Genomic DNA, 17,275 nt, shown 5'->3' with positions numbered 1-17,275 from the left:
CTGAGGGCTGAGGAAGCCCCCGCTGCCCCCCCTCCAACGGGGCCTGCCCTGGACATGACCAAGAACCAACAACCTTCTTCTTCTTCAAGCCTACCACCTCCTGTCGATCCGAAAGCAAAGCGACCATGCGCTGGAAGCGGAGAGGGTCCCGCGTCGCGTACGCGATCGAAATCTCTCCCGTTTCATTAACGTTTGATCGTCTAGCTGTTCTCCCTGTCGTTACCGCGCTGCAGGGGCGCCCTAATGTATGTCGGGTTTTTTCATGGGTGACTGTTTTTAAGTGTTGTTCGGCGCGGGGATGCCGTTTCACCCTTTATTGTTAAACGCACCTTGGTGCCCTAATAAGATGTTTTTACGGAATTGGTTGATCACCCTTTTCCCAGCCGAGACGGCTGATTTTTTTCACCGGGGGGGGGGGAGATGTAATAACAGCCATAGAGGGTTTATGTGGAGATTGGCTTGCCGGTCCTGCTTTGTAGCCAATAACGGATGAGCCTGGGAGCATGGCCTCGGCGTGATCACGGCATGTTAGCAGGGGTGATTGGCCTGGCCAATCGGGGCCTCAGCTAATGGGGAGCCGGATCAGAGGCGTGGTCCCGGGATTGACAGGGAACCATCGGGAACGGTCAACACTGTCTATGGAGGATTGGCTGGGGGGTACCACGTGACGAAGGGATTAAGAGAGAGAGAGAGAGAGCGGTCGTGAGTAAACTTGGGAACGAGAAGAGCAGGAGTCACGCGCGTACGGGGGCTCTGGGTGCCACGTGCGCGGTGGGGACTTGGCGGGAAGTCTGCCCTCTCTCCGTTGTCTGCCAGCAACGGAGAGTGTGTGTGTAAAATGTAACTGTGGAAGTTGAAAATTAAAAGGACTGATTCCGGAAGCCGTCTCAAGAAGGATTATTACACAGGCAAGAATGTAGATTTCAGAAAAGCAGTTGGCAATGCTCCACTTTTAAAGGCATTTGGGAACGCGTTGTTTAGTTAGCAAAAAAACCCACATGAATAAATTGAATATGTCGTACATAAAAATACAAACCTTCTACACAGTTCACATCTCCCTTGGCATAACAAACGAAAACTGATTTATTTATTTAACCAGATATAGCCCATTTAAGTATATATATCTATTTTTAGAAGCCATCTGCTCACAAATGATAGCTCAACGAAGTGGCTTATTATGTGGAAATGTATAGCAGCCAAAAATTATAAAACTGAAAATGATCATGCTGACTTGAATAATGCTTTTCAAATGGACTGGGTTTGTTAATTCTTCTGAGAAAGGACCAATGCGAAACAAGGTTTCACTGCTCTATGGGGACCTCATTTGCCAGTAAAAATATGATAATTGGTTCTTTACCCTTCTATCTGGCAACAAAACTGACACCTTTTTACAAGGAGTCATGTTTGCATAGACCGCAATACCTGCAGTCATAAATACAAACAAAAGACATAAGTCTGATAATGTGCACTGTCCTTGAAGTTGATTGGTCCACACCCGAGACAGCTTTCCTTAGAGCCTAGTCTCACATGGGTTGGACCAAAAGACACCAAAAGGCGCACAACTCAAAGACAATGCACCATCAGAGTATGAGAGTTCGGGGCAAACATCTACACTATGGGGACCTCATTTGCCAGTAAAAATATGATAATTGGTTCTTTACCCTTCTATCTGCGCCTTTTGGTGTCTTCTGGTCCAACCCATGTGAGACTAGGCTCTAAGGAAAGCTGTCTCGGGTGTGGACCAATCAACTTCAAGGACAGTGCACATTATCAGACTTATGTCTTTTGTTTGTATTTATGACTGCAGGTATTGCGGTCTATGCAAACATGACTCCTTGTAAAAAGGTGTCAGTTTTGTTGCCAGATAGAAGGGTAAAGAACCAATTATCATATTTTTACTGGCAAATGAGGTCCCCATAGTCAGGTGGTTTATCTTTGTGCAATTTTATTGCAGCCGAATACACAAAACGCATGTTTCTAAATGTGGAGGGAAAAAGGAGGACCCGGAGAAAAATCCACGTGACCACGTGAAGAACATGCAAACTACAAATATACAGGCATCAGGGTCGGAAATGGAACCCACGGCCTCCTGTAGTTAACATCAAGAAGCACGTGCAGGAAGAAGAAACGGGGGTTCAGCTCTGATAACATAAATGCATTTCACTGCCACACCAAGTCCAATTGCACAATGGAGCAGCTGAACACTCAATGGGAAATTGGATTGAAATATCGTATTATCCACACTTCTTAGGGACATTCTGCATAGGAGTAGCAGGCATAGTTCACACTAGAACTGCTGTCACCTTTTTTACTGCCCCCCTGTCGTTTTTCTTGACAGCAGGAGCAACAGTGGCATAATCCTTTGTAGGGAATGCAACAAAACCAACATTGTTATGGGTAATTGTTGCAGGCCAAGGAAGGAATATGCCTAGTTATGTAAGTATCTTTAACTTATTTTGCACCGTACGTAGCAAACTGTGCTAATTGGAGGTGCGGGTGAAGGACAACAAACTAAACTCAAAGAGGAAGACCACTGCAGACATTGAAGGACAGTATCAATTCATATCTAAGAGTTAAATGACTTACTCTTTGGTTCTTTCGGTAATGTCACGTAGAAAGAAAATAAATTAAATAATAGAATACGACATATCAATTGCAACACAAGCAGTCGTCATCGGGTAGAACTAAATTTGAGAGAGAGACAAAACACAAACACAGAGACACACAGACACACAAGCAGATAGAGACAACACAGAGACACACAGTGTCTCTATGCTTGTGATGATCTATACGGTGGAACGCCATTTCCTTCCTTAATTTCTTCTTACATTTTTTCATATCTCCTTAATTATGTTTTCTGACCAAAACAATTTGGTACGACACTTTTTATTGGTGTATTTTAACATTTTACTTTTAAGTTCGGCCAAAAAATTGCTCTCCATGAGCACGATGCATCGATCAGTGGCTATGTTCACGATACATGTATTGAACTGTGCACAGAAGAATGATGCTTTTTTTCCATTTGCATGTGTTGTATTCGGTTGGTTCTGTAAAGCATGCAGCCACCAGATACACTCTTAAAGCAATCCCGTGAATGTAGATAGTTGCGGAAAAACTTAGTTTGAAGATTATGTTGTAATTAACGATATATAGATATATATACATAAAGCACGTGTATAACTTGTAATGTGTAATAAAACTTTGCCGCCACTGTTGTCGACTGGCTGAGTTGCTATTGTTGTCGACTGGCTGAGTTGCTATTGAAAAAGGGCTGGAAATAAACTTCTGACTACTGACAAATTAACCACAATGGCCAATACCTAATTTAATATTAAATCGAATCCTGAATTCAGAAAATGTATCGAACCGTGAAGGGGGACAAAGGTTACGAGATGAATAAACACCAATACGTATCCATTACAATATTAAGATGAAATAAGAATTAAAAATGAATAAGGTGTGTCGGAGCAAAATATATTTTTAATCTCTCAATCGCATAAATAACAATATATCTGCATGATGCCATTACCGTGCAAGTACTATTAAATCACTCATTATGACAGATAGCAGCAAACACACATCACTACACTTGGAGATTACCAGTAAATCCTGCTTATAAGGCTCGAAATGAAAGCTAAATTGGAAGGGGAAACTATTGAAGTGATGATAAAGCAGGCTGAACATGGCATACTGTCAGCCGATGACCTTCCTTCCCAGGGGAGGAATTTACGTTGAAGCTTCTGTTGATATTAATTGCATAATTCAAAGCAAGTGAAATCTCAGGAGAAAAATGTATATTATGAGCAATATTGTGTTATTTGTGAAGTGCTGCATATATAACGTTCCGAATAAAATTGTTAGGCAGACTCGAGCTTAGTTTATTCTCATGCTCATAATAATTATCGGCATCAGCTGTGATATGGCAGTGAGTTTTTATTCATTGTTACATATTTACAATATATATCTCAGCTTTATGTATGTATTTCTGAATATAAAATACCGTTTGGAACAAAGTACGTATTACAAACACCTGGGAGCTTGTAATTATTTTTCTGCAGGTTACTACTTTAGTATGCCTCATTATGCAGTGCGCTGTGGATGGAGAGATAACGGAGATGCACAGTGGTAGTTTATAACATTCTCTGGGGAAAGTTCCCCTGATGTTAAATTTGTCAGTTCTGCTGCTTTGAAAAGGAAGGTCAAAGCAGCATGTGTGCACAAAATATGGTGATTTGTTTTTATCCACATAAAGCCACAAATGTACACAGCAAACTGAGATGTCAACATCCCACGCCAAATCAAAATGGTTACAATTACACTGAACCATTAAATTTTTTCAAGAACAAAATGTCCCCCCTTCCCACCTCAATACTGTTATAAACAACGCATAACTGTCAGTAACAAGGCAGATATTTGTGATGTAACAAAAACATATCCTAGGTTATAAATTTTATTTTAACTAAATTTGTTCAAGTAAACATTGAAACCATTATGAAAGCACACGAACATCCCTGTCTGTGAATCCACTGCTCAATGAGGGCTTCCCCCACACCCTTTGGGTCATGGGAGTTATTTGACCAAACTTCAACCGCACTGGTCAGTGCCGGTTAGTGAGGGCGAGGAGCATAGAACTACAGTACAGTTTTGTATAACAATGGAGTTGCTGTGTTGCTGACCACACAGTCCCCCGTGACAACCTGGCACGCGCTATCCAGGCTCAATCCGTGCTTAGCGTCAAAGATTGGGCCCATTGCAGGTGATTTGGTAACAGGCAATGTATGAGTGGAGGGAGATAATGAAATGTAAAATGTTTCCCATATTGCAAGTATGTGGTATAACTTCATAAAAGGCAGTTGTTAATGGATATAAGTAATGTTATACATTCTTTGGTTATTTCGGTAAAGTCACGTAGATAAAATAATAATAAAAAGTAAAGTGATTTAAAAAAATACGTTTCGATCGCAACACAAGTGGTAGTCATCAGGAAAAGGGGGGTTAGCCTCATTATCATTATTTTAATGCGGCTGGCTCACACGAAATTTATTTCTCTAAGACGATGGTACTTTACAAGCCTACTGGCTATCAACAAAGATTAGTTCATGAAGCCATCCATATATACAGACACAGACAATTTCAACCGAGAGGATGGTTATAAACTCAGCAATCATTGGAAAGATGTCATCAACCACTTTGGGTCATGACTTGATTTGTGTTTTCTTGTCAACCTCCACCGTCAGCAGTGTGGGTGTGTGGAGCGAGGTGCAAGGATTGCCTAGCGGCCCTTTGGTGGAGAGTGGAGACCCACTGCCGGTTCGTTGTTTTCTCCGACATTAACATTAGCTACTCCGCCCATGCTGCTGACACACTTGGGCTACGCCCATCTCTAAACCTTTATAAACAGTTTGCCTTAAGAGCTGATGATGAGCACTTGTGTTGTGATCGAAACGTCGTGGTTTTTGGTTTTTATTTTATTCTTATTCACTTTCTTTTTTATTATTTTTCTATCTACGTGACTTTACCAAAAGAACCAAAGAATATGAATTCCTGCAGTTACGAAAGTTTTAAGTCAAAATTTTACGTATCACATTAAAGCACCATCATTTGGGATACTGTGATATTATGATAGCGTTAGAGTTGTAATAATGTTAGTGCCTGTTATATTTCTGCAACTAAGGCTGCTTTTTTGACATTCATAAAAAAATGAAATATCCTTGACCTCATCATAACTGTCAAATAATTTCCGAACGGGGAAAAAATGGCACTGAAAAATAACTGGAATGTTGACAATAATAGGCATACAATGCCATCACAAATGAGCATAAAAGAAATTGTGCCCTTGTAAAAAAGCACATTTGCACGCTTTAATTGATTGCCTGCTGCACAATAGAAGGAACAGTGAAGACAAGTGTGAACGATCCCTTGGAGATACATGCCACAGCTATGAGACACAGGGACCTTGGGCCAAATTTGTTGAACTCTACAAAGAGTACATCTGCCTTCTGAAATCTGGGCTGTCAGAACAGATTCAGGATGTTTTGACTGAAAACTAAAAAAAACCTCTTTGCCTCCCTTTTCTCCATGAGTGCAAGAACGGCAGTGCCCAATGGGGCAGTGTTCTTATGAATGTAATTCTCTGAAAAGCTCTGATAATTGGCATAACTAAATTGAGGCAGTGGCATCAATAAAGAATTCCCATTTGTGGCAGAAAATTAAAGCTCTGAGAAATTCACACACAAAAACCAAACAAAGATCCCCCATATAGCCTTAACAGACTGAAGGAGCAAGTGTTGTTAGCGAGCACCTTTAAAGGCCGGCACGGCACACAAGAGAGTGGGTGGCCAACACCACGCCTACCTGCCTTTGTCTCCCTAGTGGCAAAGTTTACACACCGAACCAGGTACTCGATTGAAGCTGAGTCAACGTAGGGAAGGCCCATGACCGGTTAAGATAATCATCACTGGTGTTGGCCATAAGCTAGAATCAAACTCGAGTCGCTGGTTTTGTAGCGCAGTGCGATAAGCACAACATCACCGCTCCCACCCACACAAACAGACTTACAGTAAAACCTTGGATTGTGAGCATAATTCGTTCCGGAAACGTGTTTGTAATCCAAAGCACTCGTATATCAAATCACTCATATATCAGTTGTGATCACGTGACGCTCGGCAGACAAAGCGTATACACGTACTACTCGTATTGCAAGACCTCGCTCGTTTATCAAATTAATATTTATTTTAAAATTTTGCTCGTCTTGCAAAACACTCGCAGACCAAAATACTCGCAATCCAAGGTTTTACTGTACATGCAAAAATGTACATAATCATATCCATACGTAGTGGGTGTCTAATAAGGCACACACCAAGACTGGGAGGTAACACGTTTTATTCTCTAACACAACCAACACTATTCAACAGTCCAAGGTTAACTATGTACATGCCGAGCGACTATGTACATTACAGATTAACTACGTAAGGTGGTGGCCACCGTTCCTATCTACCTAACCACTTGAACGGATTCCCGATATGGTTGAACAAGAACTGCCGACACGCCGTCGTCTCGTCGTGTACTGAACAGCGAAGATCGGAGAAGACGACTTCTTCCCGGATTGAACAGCCATGCTCCCTCTCGGGGCTCAGCTTATATCTCCTGTGGCATGACCGGGCTCCGCCTCTGGACACGCCCCCTTCTCGATCCTTCACGAAGAGTCTAGGTCCACATCACGTGGCCCGCTCACCCCCTTTCTGGGGGCCCCAGTGCCCCCTCGTCCGGTCACGTGCTCTCACGGGTTCACCCAGAGTATCATGTCCTGACCCGACCTCCGTGACATCCGGAATCTGCCCTCTAGTGAGGCTTTGTGCATAGTACACCCACTGTCGCCATTTATGTCGTTACACATACAAAGACCAAAAATCTCCTGTATAGCCTTAACAGACTATTGGGGCAACTAGCTTTTTGCCCATCCAAGGACGGGTGTATATTGCAGTAAATCTGAAATATTCAATAGAAAAATTGTACAGCTCATGATTATTAATGAGGGCGGGGTGTTGCCCCATGTGGAGTGACGTCACCCGCTAATGGTTATTGGGGAGGGGTGTGGCATGTGGAGTGACGTCACCCGCTCATGATTATTAAGGAGGGGTGTGGCATGTGGAGTGACGTCATCCCTCATGGTTATTAATGAGGGGAGGGGTGCGGCATGTGGAGTGCACGACCTTCTTGTGCGTTAGTGTAAATTTCCACGCGGGCATGAATATTAATGAAGGGGGGGGGGGGCTCTTTTGCAGTGACGTCACGCACGGATGTCGCACTGTACTGCGTAGATTTATTTTTTACCGTCACTTTCTGTAAAGAAACGTCATATTTGAAGCGACTTTGTGTTATAAATTATTTAATTCGGCTCGACCTTCCTCTGCGTTCGTGTAAAAATCCATTCATGAATATTAATGGTGGGGGTGGGCCTCGTGTGGAGTGGCGTCAGGTTGGGGGATGGTTCTCATGTGGAGGGACGCCACGCGCGGGACGGACAGACATTTATGGGTGATTATAGTAGGTAATTGCTGTTAGTGAGCACCTATGAACGTCAACATGGCTCGTAAGAGTGTGGTGGTGTGCCCAAGACCAGTGCTTTTGTCTCCCCAGTGGTGATGTTGATACACTGCACCAGATACTCATAAAATTGTGATTCTAAATAGGCCCAGGTGCTGTTCAGATATTACTTGCCACTAGGCCTCGGCAAGGTAAGGTAATTTACCCTTTTTACCAGGTAAAAGGGGAAAGGTAAAGGGTAAAGATGTCGACATGCCAAGGGGTAAGGTAAAGGGTAGGGTAAAGGTAGCTTGAAGTATTACCCGGTAAATACGGTGCCTTGTTTACCGCTAAAAGCTCCGTGGCGCAGTCCGTGGCCTCCATTTAACAAGTAATATTAAAAACAACTTTTAAAAAAACACGCTTTTATGAAATGTACGAGTAATGGCAGAACTCCACGACTCCAGGAAGTGGCCCCGAAGCTTGCCATGACGTAAGGCACCGTGGTGATTTACAGCCAACGTCAGTTGACCGTGGACAATTAGACTCAAGCCGAAACATAACATCTAAAAAATGATTTTATGATAGAATATAATATTGTCATCAGTATGACATAAGTATACCAAGTTTGCAGTCGATACCATATTAGGAAGTGGGTAAAAATTTAGTTACAAGATTTGAGGATACAACGACGACGACGACAACAACAACAATGACAACAACGACAACAATGACAACAAGCGTGTAAAATTGGAATCATCGAGAGTATTTTATATGAGTAAAGCGCTCTACCTAGCATTTACCGTTATAAACCTTGTTCATGTGTAGTTCCCTAGTAATTACCCTATAATCGGGTAATTTCTATGGGGTAAGGGTAAAAGGTAGGGTAAAAGGTAGGCTCGTTGCTTTTTACCTTTTACCTTACCTGCTAAAGGGTAAAAGGTAGGGTAAAAATAGGCTCGTTTTTACCTTTTAACTTTTACCTTACCTTGCCGAGGCCTACTTGCCACTGACGGTAGCCGTTGTCAGGAATTGAACACAGGTCGCCAGGTGCACCAAACACTGCGCTAATGCTGCCCACAAAGACAAAAATCCCTCGTACAGCCTTTACAGACTGTTGAGTAAAGTGCTATTAGCGAGCACATATACTGCTGACACACACACAGCCACGCACACAGCATGTCACTCAAGTAAGTGTGTGTGTTTTAAAGCCCACTTTATGAACCCAAAGTAATGAAAGATGTACGGTGTTCATATTCTTTGGGTCTTTCGGTAAAGTCACGTAGATAGGTTCTTTGGACTTTACCGAAAGACGTATATTTATTTTTAATAGAGAAATTGAATGGAATATATCAAGGCAAGGGCATTTCATTTCATTTGTTGTGTGCACAGAAGTCAAGGCCTTTCTTTCTTGCACAACTAACAGCACCAAATGGTTATCAACAATAGTCTAGATTTATATATCGCACTGAAAGCTGCAATTAGCACGGTTGGCTTCATACGGTGCGAAAGAAGTTCAATTTACATACATACAGTGCCAAAAAAGTTTATGAACCCCAATGATAATTATGGAAATTCCATAGTTCTACCATCATAGCGTTATTGAATCAAACCCGTTTTTTCTTAAATATACAATAGGATGTATATTAACCAATTCCGTGTTCTTTGAAACAAAATCATATATGAATTCAACAATCAATGAGTAATTAAGGTTCAGGGTATGTGAAAAAGTAAGCGAACCCCTGGTTTTTTTTAAATATTTAGGTAGATCTTCAGAGGTGAGTTTGGGAGGCCCCACCCAATATAAAGATCAGAAACTGTGAGTTTGGTCTTCACCATAAATGTGTGTGGAAACAGGTCGTGCCATGATCAAAATAAATCTCTGAGGACCTCAGAAAAAGAGTTATTGATGTTCATCTATTCTATTCTATTTCGGATTTATATAGTGTCCTTTCCAGGGCGCTTTAGTCCGGAAAGAGTTACAAAACCATTTATAAGGATTTGGGGCTCCGCCAAACCACTGTAAGAAAGTCTACAAATGGTGAAAGTTCAAGACCACAGTCACTTCTACCCAGGAGCAGTTTTCCTAAAAACATCTTTCCAAGAACAAACCAGAAAATGATCAAGGAAGTCACAAAGAACCCCAGAGAAACATCCAGGGATCTACAGGCCACTCTCGCCTTGGCTAATGTGAGTGTTCATGACTCAACTATCAGAAAAAGAATGAACAAGAATGGTGTTCATGGAAGGATAGCAAGGAGAAAACAACTGCTCTCCAAAACGAACATTGGTGCCTGTCTGAAGTTCGCCAAATAGCACATTAGATGATCCACAAGACTTCTGAAACTATTCTCTGGACAAACCAGTCAAAGGTAGAACTTTTTGGCTTCAATGAGAAATGTTATGTTTGGCGAAAACCAAACACCGCTTTCGAACAGAAGAACCTCATTCCAACCGTCACGCATGGTGGTGGGAATGTGATGGTTTGGGGCTGCTTTGCTGCCTCAGGACCTGGATGGCTTGCCATCATTGACACAACCATTAATTCTATATTGTATCAGAAGCTGAACCGTGGTTCTTGCAGCAAGACAATGATCCTAAACATACAAATATATCTGCAAAAGAAGAAGATGAAATTTGCGTTTTACAATGGCCTAGTCAAAGTCCGGACCTAAACCCCATTTACAATGTTGTGGCAGGACCTTAAGCGAGCTGTCCATACAAGGCAACCCTCAAATGTTACCGAGTTGAATGAGTTCTGTAAGGAGGAATGGGCCAAAATTCCACAAATCTGATGCGAGAGACTGACTAACGGTTACAGGAAATTCTGAGTTGCAGTCTTTGCTGCTTAAGGGGGTGCCACCAGTGATCAAATCTAAAGGTGAATCTACTTTTTCACACATGGTTATTGAATGTAGAATAATTTGAGGATAAACACACGTTGAAAGAGTATCATGTTTTGTGTAATTTGCTTAATCCGGTTATCTTTACATATTTTTAGGACTTAGATTAAGATCTAATAACATTTTAGGTTTGAAATATGTAAAATATGTGAAAATCCTAAGGGGTTCACAAACTTTTTCTCGGCACTGTACATAGCTGCCTGGGTCTTGCAGGCTTTCAAAATTTGTTTTTCATTTCCAATAGAGGCAGTGCCATCTAATATTTACATACGTCCAATCCATGCTTCTTGGGTGGCATTTTAGAAAGACAACTGCACGATTCCCCCAGCCTGACCTTCACCCAAAAAAAGATATATTCTGATATACTTTACCAGCTGTCTTATCAGCCAAACTGCAGATTTATAATGTGTTTGTAAACTGGAACTGTCAGTATAACAAATCCACACTCATGCACCACTTCTCATGTAAATGCAAAGTCTAGTTTAACTGGAGAGAGAAGCAAATCTAAAATAATATTTCATGAGCCGGCAGGTTATAGGGTACATAATATAAAAGCAACGTGAGTGGTTTTACAATGATCAACCAAGTAGTAGATACAATTCTAGCTTTTGTAGTTATGATAATTGAAATTTAATTAATGTATATAACTTGATTTTGGATGGTCAGGCACACCGTATAGCTCGTAGTATATAAATCCTCAAGTTCAATGTGGCAGTGTTGATAACTTATATTTTTCGTTTCGTTTTGATGCATTACCTAATCACTTCCTGCATGCGAGTGCCAGACTGATGATGCATCTACGGTTATTTTCCAAAGCTTTTCTGCAGACCATTACTTGGAGATACAACGATCACTGGAATTTGTAGCGCACAGTCTGGAGAATTGTGATTCGTGCAAGGATAGAATCCCTAACTTATTTTAATCAAATCAATTTCTCTAAGAGTGTTGCAGCACACCAAACACTTAAGAGGATATAGGAATGCAGAGGTGAGTGGGGTTAAGCCTTGCCTATACTTACTTGGGTCATGAGTCTCACACTCATTGATATTGCATTTCTGAGCATTGTCCGGCCGTGGCACGTGCTCACACAGGGTCGTGTTGTCCTCTGCTCTGCGCGTTGTGGCATTTACGCATTTCACGAGCCGCCTCTGAACGCCTCCCCCACAGGCTGCCGAACACTGTGAAAACACGGGGTTGGGAGGAGGGTAGTTGTGGGGTGGGACATTGAGAAGCGATGTGTCAGCGAGGTTAAAGAGGTGCCTGAGATGCTTTACAGATGTGCTGACTGTCTGTGCTGTGTGTGTGGGGGACTCAAAGTGATCTGTACAATGCCTTGTTGGCGTGGCATTTTATAAATTAGTTTTTTTGTTGTGTTGATGTGTTCATATGTGCTGCAGAATTTTTTTTTTATTGTCACACGTTTGCGTTTTTTTGTAATACACTTGTAAACTGTCGTGGCTTGGTGGATCAGAGTTTAGAGGCCTGAGCTGGCACCACTGAGATTCTTTGTTCAGATCTGGGTAACCTGCCTGTGATCAACTAGGTTCTCAAGTGTAAGCAAAGTTGATGGTCTCGACCCTTTAATGCAACAAAAAAATCCCATCACGTAAAATTTGGTTTTCTACCTAATTTGGCCGAATTCCAGCTCTAAGAATTAAAACAATATAAGCTTGATTACTGTGAGACAAACACTTTTTTGGAGCACGGCATGTGGGAAGTGCAACTCCTTGAGTGTTGATTAAAAATATCACTTTAAGGGATGTCAAAAGTGCCGCGGTTCTGTGATATATCTCTCCATGGACCACTCTCGAACGTATGGGGAGTGATACATGGCTCTGCAAGAGTTCCGATTGGACACTGTCTCATGAGACTGATGGCACAATTTGAATATTGGAAGAATACAAAAAGTTAATTATCAAATCTGTTTGCAATATAAATCCAAGATTATGCTACAAATTTGGATAAAATCAGCAATATACATTAAACTTGCAGGCACCTGAAATTAAACAAAAAAAAGTTAAAGAGAGCATAATTAGTGATTTACAAAGAAGCTTTGTGCATATGTTTGCATATATTATAAGATAACAGATTTGCAATTGTCAATTCCCTCACCTCGCCCCAGGGTCCGCTCAGCCACTCGGCGCAGGCCTGCGGGTTGCAAGCGCGGCTGCTGTCAGGTTTCATTTTCTTGTAGCATCGTCCCGGCTTGGGGCAAAGAACGGGGCGCCGCTGCGTCCCTCCCCCACACGCACGTGAGCACTGCCGCCACGGAACGGAGACCGCAGGAACCCATCACTCTGTTGTTAATTTCTCCACAAGCACGCATTCACTCATGGTTGTCGTCCATCATATTTGTGTCTGGCCGCTGCTGCGAACATATGCAAGACTATGCCATTGTGTGCTGGAGTCAGGGTCAAAATTTGCCAACTTTGAAATGTAGCCACAAATTACTCAACCGGGGTTATACATGGCAAGTATCACCCCCTACTGGCAGACAAATGCCTCAAGTCACTCTTGCTCATGACATTAGCACGGTTGGCTTCGTATGGTGCAAAATAAGTTCAACATATATACATAATAAGATTATCCTGGTCACATGAGTTCTAACCTGGTTAAACAAAATAAACGTTAAACTTGTTTATGTGTAATAATGGATATCCACCTCCATAATGTGTGGGATGAGGGGGGCTGATTCCCACCTTCTGAAGGCTCAGCCCCCTTTATTTTTTGCATGGTTCCCCCTTTACACATGGTGACGCTACAGAGTTGTGGATGTCCTTTAACACTCTTCCCCTGATTGTGAGACGACCAGGGACAGTGGTGTTTGTATACAGCCGGTACGTTTCATTTTTATCAATGTATACCAGTATCATCTGTTTCAAATTTAGGAAGAAATAACTCATTCATACCCTCATCTTCAGCTTTGACCAGCTCCTCATGGTCAAGTTCTAAACAATACAAAGAATTACTCTCAAGAAACCAACAAAGTTTGGAATAGAAACCAATTAAAATGCACTATATTGTCTCATGCAGTTGTGGGATGAATGAAAATATATTTTTTCACTGTTGTGGAAAGCATCGTCTCTTGTTGAGTAGTCCAAGCACTTACACCTCGTTGTTTAATTCCTCTCTGGCAACTATTGCATTGTTACTCAACAGCCTTTAACCATGTACCGACATTGTCTAGACAAGTAGATGAAAATGTATGTCAAACATTCACTCTTGTCATCACCTCCGATTAAAAGAGGGAGTGAGCCATGAGATGTCACACAAAACAAATGGTAATTCCTGCAAAAAACTGCCCAAAATATTCCAATTCCATGACCGCATTTCACAACCATACTGTTGAAATTATTTTCGCGAATACCCCAAGCGGCTTGTGCTATGCAGCGTCAATCCACTCACTGTCTGCACGCCCTAATGGGCCGAGTCCCTGCCACTTACGGGACTCCATTGTCCAGCGTCCCAGGCAAGGCACGGCGGGGTGTTGCAGGACATGGAGTCGGGCGGTTGGGACAGCAGGGACTGGCAGTGGAAAGGTCGCAAGGGTCGCCCGTCCCGCTTGTCCACGCAGAGCACCTCGCGCGTCCGCCGCTCTCCTCCGCAGCCCTCCAAGCACTGCACCACGTGCCACGTAGGAGACAACAATCTACATCTGGGACGAGTCAAAAGATGCAGTCCTGTAATGAATTGCTCGCTCATGCCACTGCTGGCAGAAAGGCCTCCACTAGAGAAAGCTCCAGTGAACCTTTCTAGAGGGCATTTAGTTTACCCTTAGGTATGCATGTACAAATATATATAACTAACTTATTTCGCACCATACATAGCCAACCATGCTAATCGGAGATGAGGGGGAAGGACAACAATTAACATAAAAAGCAGTTCTAAATAAATTACTCTTCAATCTAAGTGCATAGCTGCAGTGGTTTCCTAATATCGTAAGAGCGTTCCAGACAGCCGCATTAGCGTTGAAAAGCGCGTGATGCAGTGACTGTCTTTGTTCGATGACGAGCCAAACGCGACTACGAGGATGACTGGAGTTCGCGTGATGGTTTATGCTCCTTGACGAGATCAGCCAGGTATTGTGGTTCATTTGTGGCAAGCAACTGTGTGTGTAATCTTTAAAAAAAAGATGTTGATGAAAAATTTGGGAAACATTACATCCAGTTTACAATCCTGCATGTAATGCGACACACGTTTACGACATGTATACAGTATGAGGCCACCATTAATAGATTTACGACACGGAAATGTCATTTATGACCTCTTCCAACATAACTGAACATATTTTTGCATGGTGATGTTTCGACTGTACAACGTAGTAGAAAGTCCGTGAGTTTTTTTTTAAAGATCAAATCACTTAAGCACAGCAAGGAAGTAGACAAGGTAAGAACAAATACATTTAAACATTTATAAAAATTACATCATGGGACCTCCTTTGCCAGTACCAAAATATGAGAATACGTTTTCCCCTTTTTTCTGGCAAAAAACAGGTGTTAAGATGTTAGAACACGAAACTGAAACGTTTTACAAGGAATCATGTCTGCATTAACCACAATACTTGTGGTCAGAATGCAAACAAAAAACATACTCTGATAATATATGCAATTGTCTTTGAAATTGATTGGTCCACAGCAGAGACAGCTTTTTTTTAGCCGAGTCTCAAAACGGTGTTAGACCAAAGGATGCCAAAACGTCTTTTGGCGTTCTCTGGTCTAAGACGATTTTTCCTGTTGTGTGCTAAAGCTGAACTTGCCTCTGAATCGGTCAAATTGAACGTGGATGGGCGGAACGTGATGAGGCGTGATGAATCGCATTCAACAGGGCCTGCGTGCAATGTGTATTTGGTTGTGTCCGTCATGAATCGGGCCTTTAAGGCAAGGTTGGGTTTGACGGCATGTTCATAATAGCTCGCGCTAAAACACTCCAAAGTGTAAGGCATACGAAATGTAAAAAAATACATTTTCTAAAGGCTCATTTAATCCTTGGAAAAAGTCCATAAACCTTAAGAGATTTTCAAACTTATAGTTGAGTTTGTTTTTATATAAAACCAAATGTATGGTTGTTGAAACGCTTTGTCCACAACACAGTTGTCTAATTGTGTAGCCTTGACGAAAACGTGTTGATGAAAATGGCGGGACCTTCAACGTAAACATTTTCTATCCTGCTTGACATGCCTGGAGATCATTGTGCAGCGGGGAATTGGTGAATGATGGCAGCCCTATTTTATGGGAAATGATTGCAATGCTGTGGTTAGTTGAACACTGCTCTGACTGCCTGTTAAATCTCCTGTTGTAAATGGAAAAATGAGCGCAGCCATGGGGATGAGAACTTTCAAAGGGAAGCAGCTGCATTTCCTGTTGCTCTAAAATGAATACATGAATATGAAAAAAAGCAATAAACTCCTCCGCCTTAACGCTTAACTATGCCGGATGATCGGCAAAACCCACATACACAGAGGGGAGACTAATTATCTTAGCACCGCCGCACAAACAATTCCCACCTACCACTTTTCAGACCACCTTAATTACTGTAACCAGTGCTGCAGCTATCAATGGTGCAGGTGTTGCAACTGGGCTCTCGGGTTGCAGAGACCCAGGCACCGGGCAGCGGAGAGGGGGAGGGTGCACAACGGGGCTCCGGTTCATTCCTTGGACCAGGACTCGCGTTGCCACCTGTCCTGGTTTTCCCAGGATTGTCCTCTCGTCGAGGGAGATGTCCTGGGAAATCTGTAAATCTCCCCCGGGACATCAAACGTCCCAGTTTTGTCAGTTGTGTAATATACCATTAAAGACGACGCATTCACGTGTAGTTCTCCCCGATTCTGGTATTGTGAGATATTCTTCTTCCCATGATATATCTCGGTTTTTTGGCACATCAGAAGTGGCAAACCTAACCAGTGCCCATACCAACCAGGCTACGCCACCGATTCCGTCGCCCCACCTTGGTCCACTCGCCGACGATCCAGGTGGCGCAGGGCTGTACGTGACAGCGCCGGGCTGGGGTGGGCCTCTTTGTAGCCGTGCACAGCGACGGTTCCCCTGCGTTGCACTCCACCCGGCGCCACATGGACCCCAGGCCGCACGTGACTGAGCACTGCAAACAAGCGCATATCAGGACTCTCATGCCGCAGAAAGTTCAGAATCTGACTCACCTCCCCCACTCATCTGCCCTGTCCCCTCCCTGAATGCTTCCTCTACAAATCATCTCCCCTGAAGTCTAAATGGGATAATCTGTTAAGAAAAGTAAGTGAGCTTGAACAGGATGTGGCTAGACGGGACAATGGCTAGTGGTTGAGACTAACGACAGAGTGGCAGAAAAGGAGGGGAGTCTTTGACCACTTTGTA

General features: G+C 42.7%; 1 protein-coding gene across 2 annotated transcripts in view; it reads right to left on the bottom strand.

Moving 5' to 3' along the window:
• LOC133343771 (A disintegrin and metalloproteinase with thrombospondin motifs 7-like) overlaps positions 1-17,275 on the bottom strand; it is an 80,939-nt gene that overhangs the window by 8,373 nt on the left and 55,291 nt on the right. For both annotated transcript variants that reach the window (XM_061553589.1, XM_061553590.1), the window contains 4 exons: positions 16,872-17,024; positions 14,373-14,546; positions 13,041-13,187; positions 11,947-12,106 (listed from right to left, as the gene is read on the bottom strand). In XM_061553589.1, coding sequence (XP_061409573.1) covers positions 11,947-12,106; positions 13,041-13,187; positions 14,373-14,546; positions 16,872-17,024 — 634 coding nt within the window. The remainder of the gene's footprint in view (positions 1-11,946; positions 12,107-13,040; positions 13,188-14,372; positions 14,547-16,871; positions 17,025-17,275) is intronic.

Source organism: Lethenteron reissneri, chromosome 18 (assembly GCF_015708825.2).
Source record: "Lethenteron reissneri isolate LAM-NWPU_2019-01 chromosome 18, ASM1570882v1, whole genome shotgun sequence".
Taxonomy (NCBI): Eukaryota; Metazoa; Chordata; class Hyperoartia; order Petromyzontiformes; family Petromyzontidae; genus Lethenteron; species Lethenteron reissneri.
This window is presented reverse-complemented; position numbering and strand designations above follow the sequence as displayed.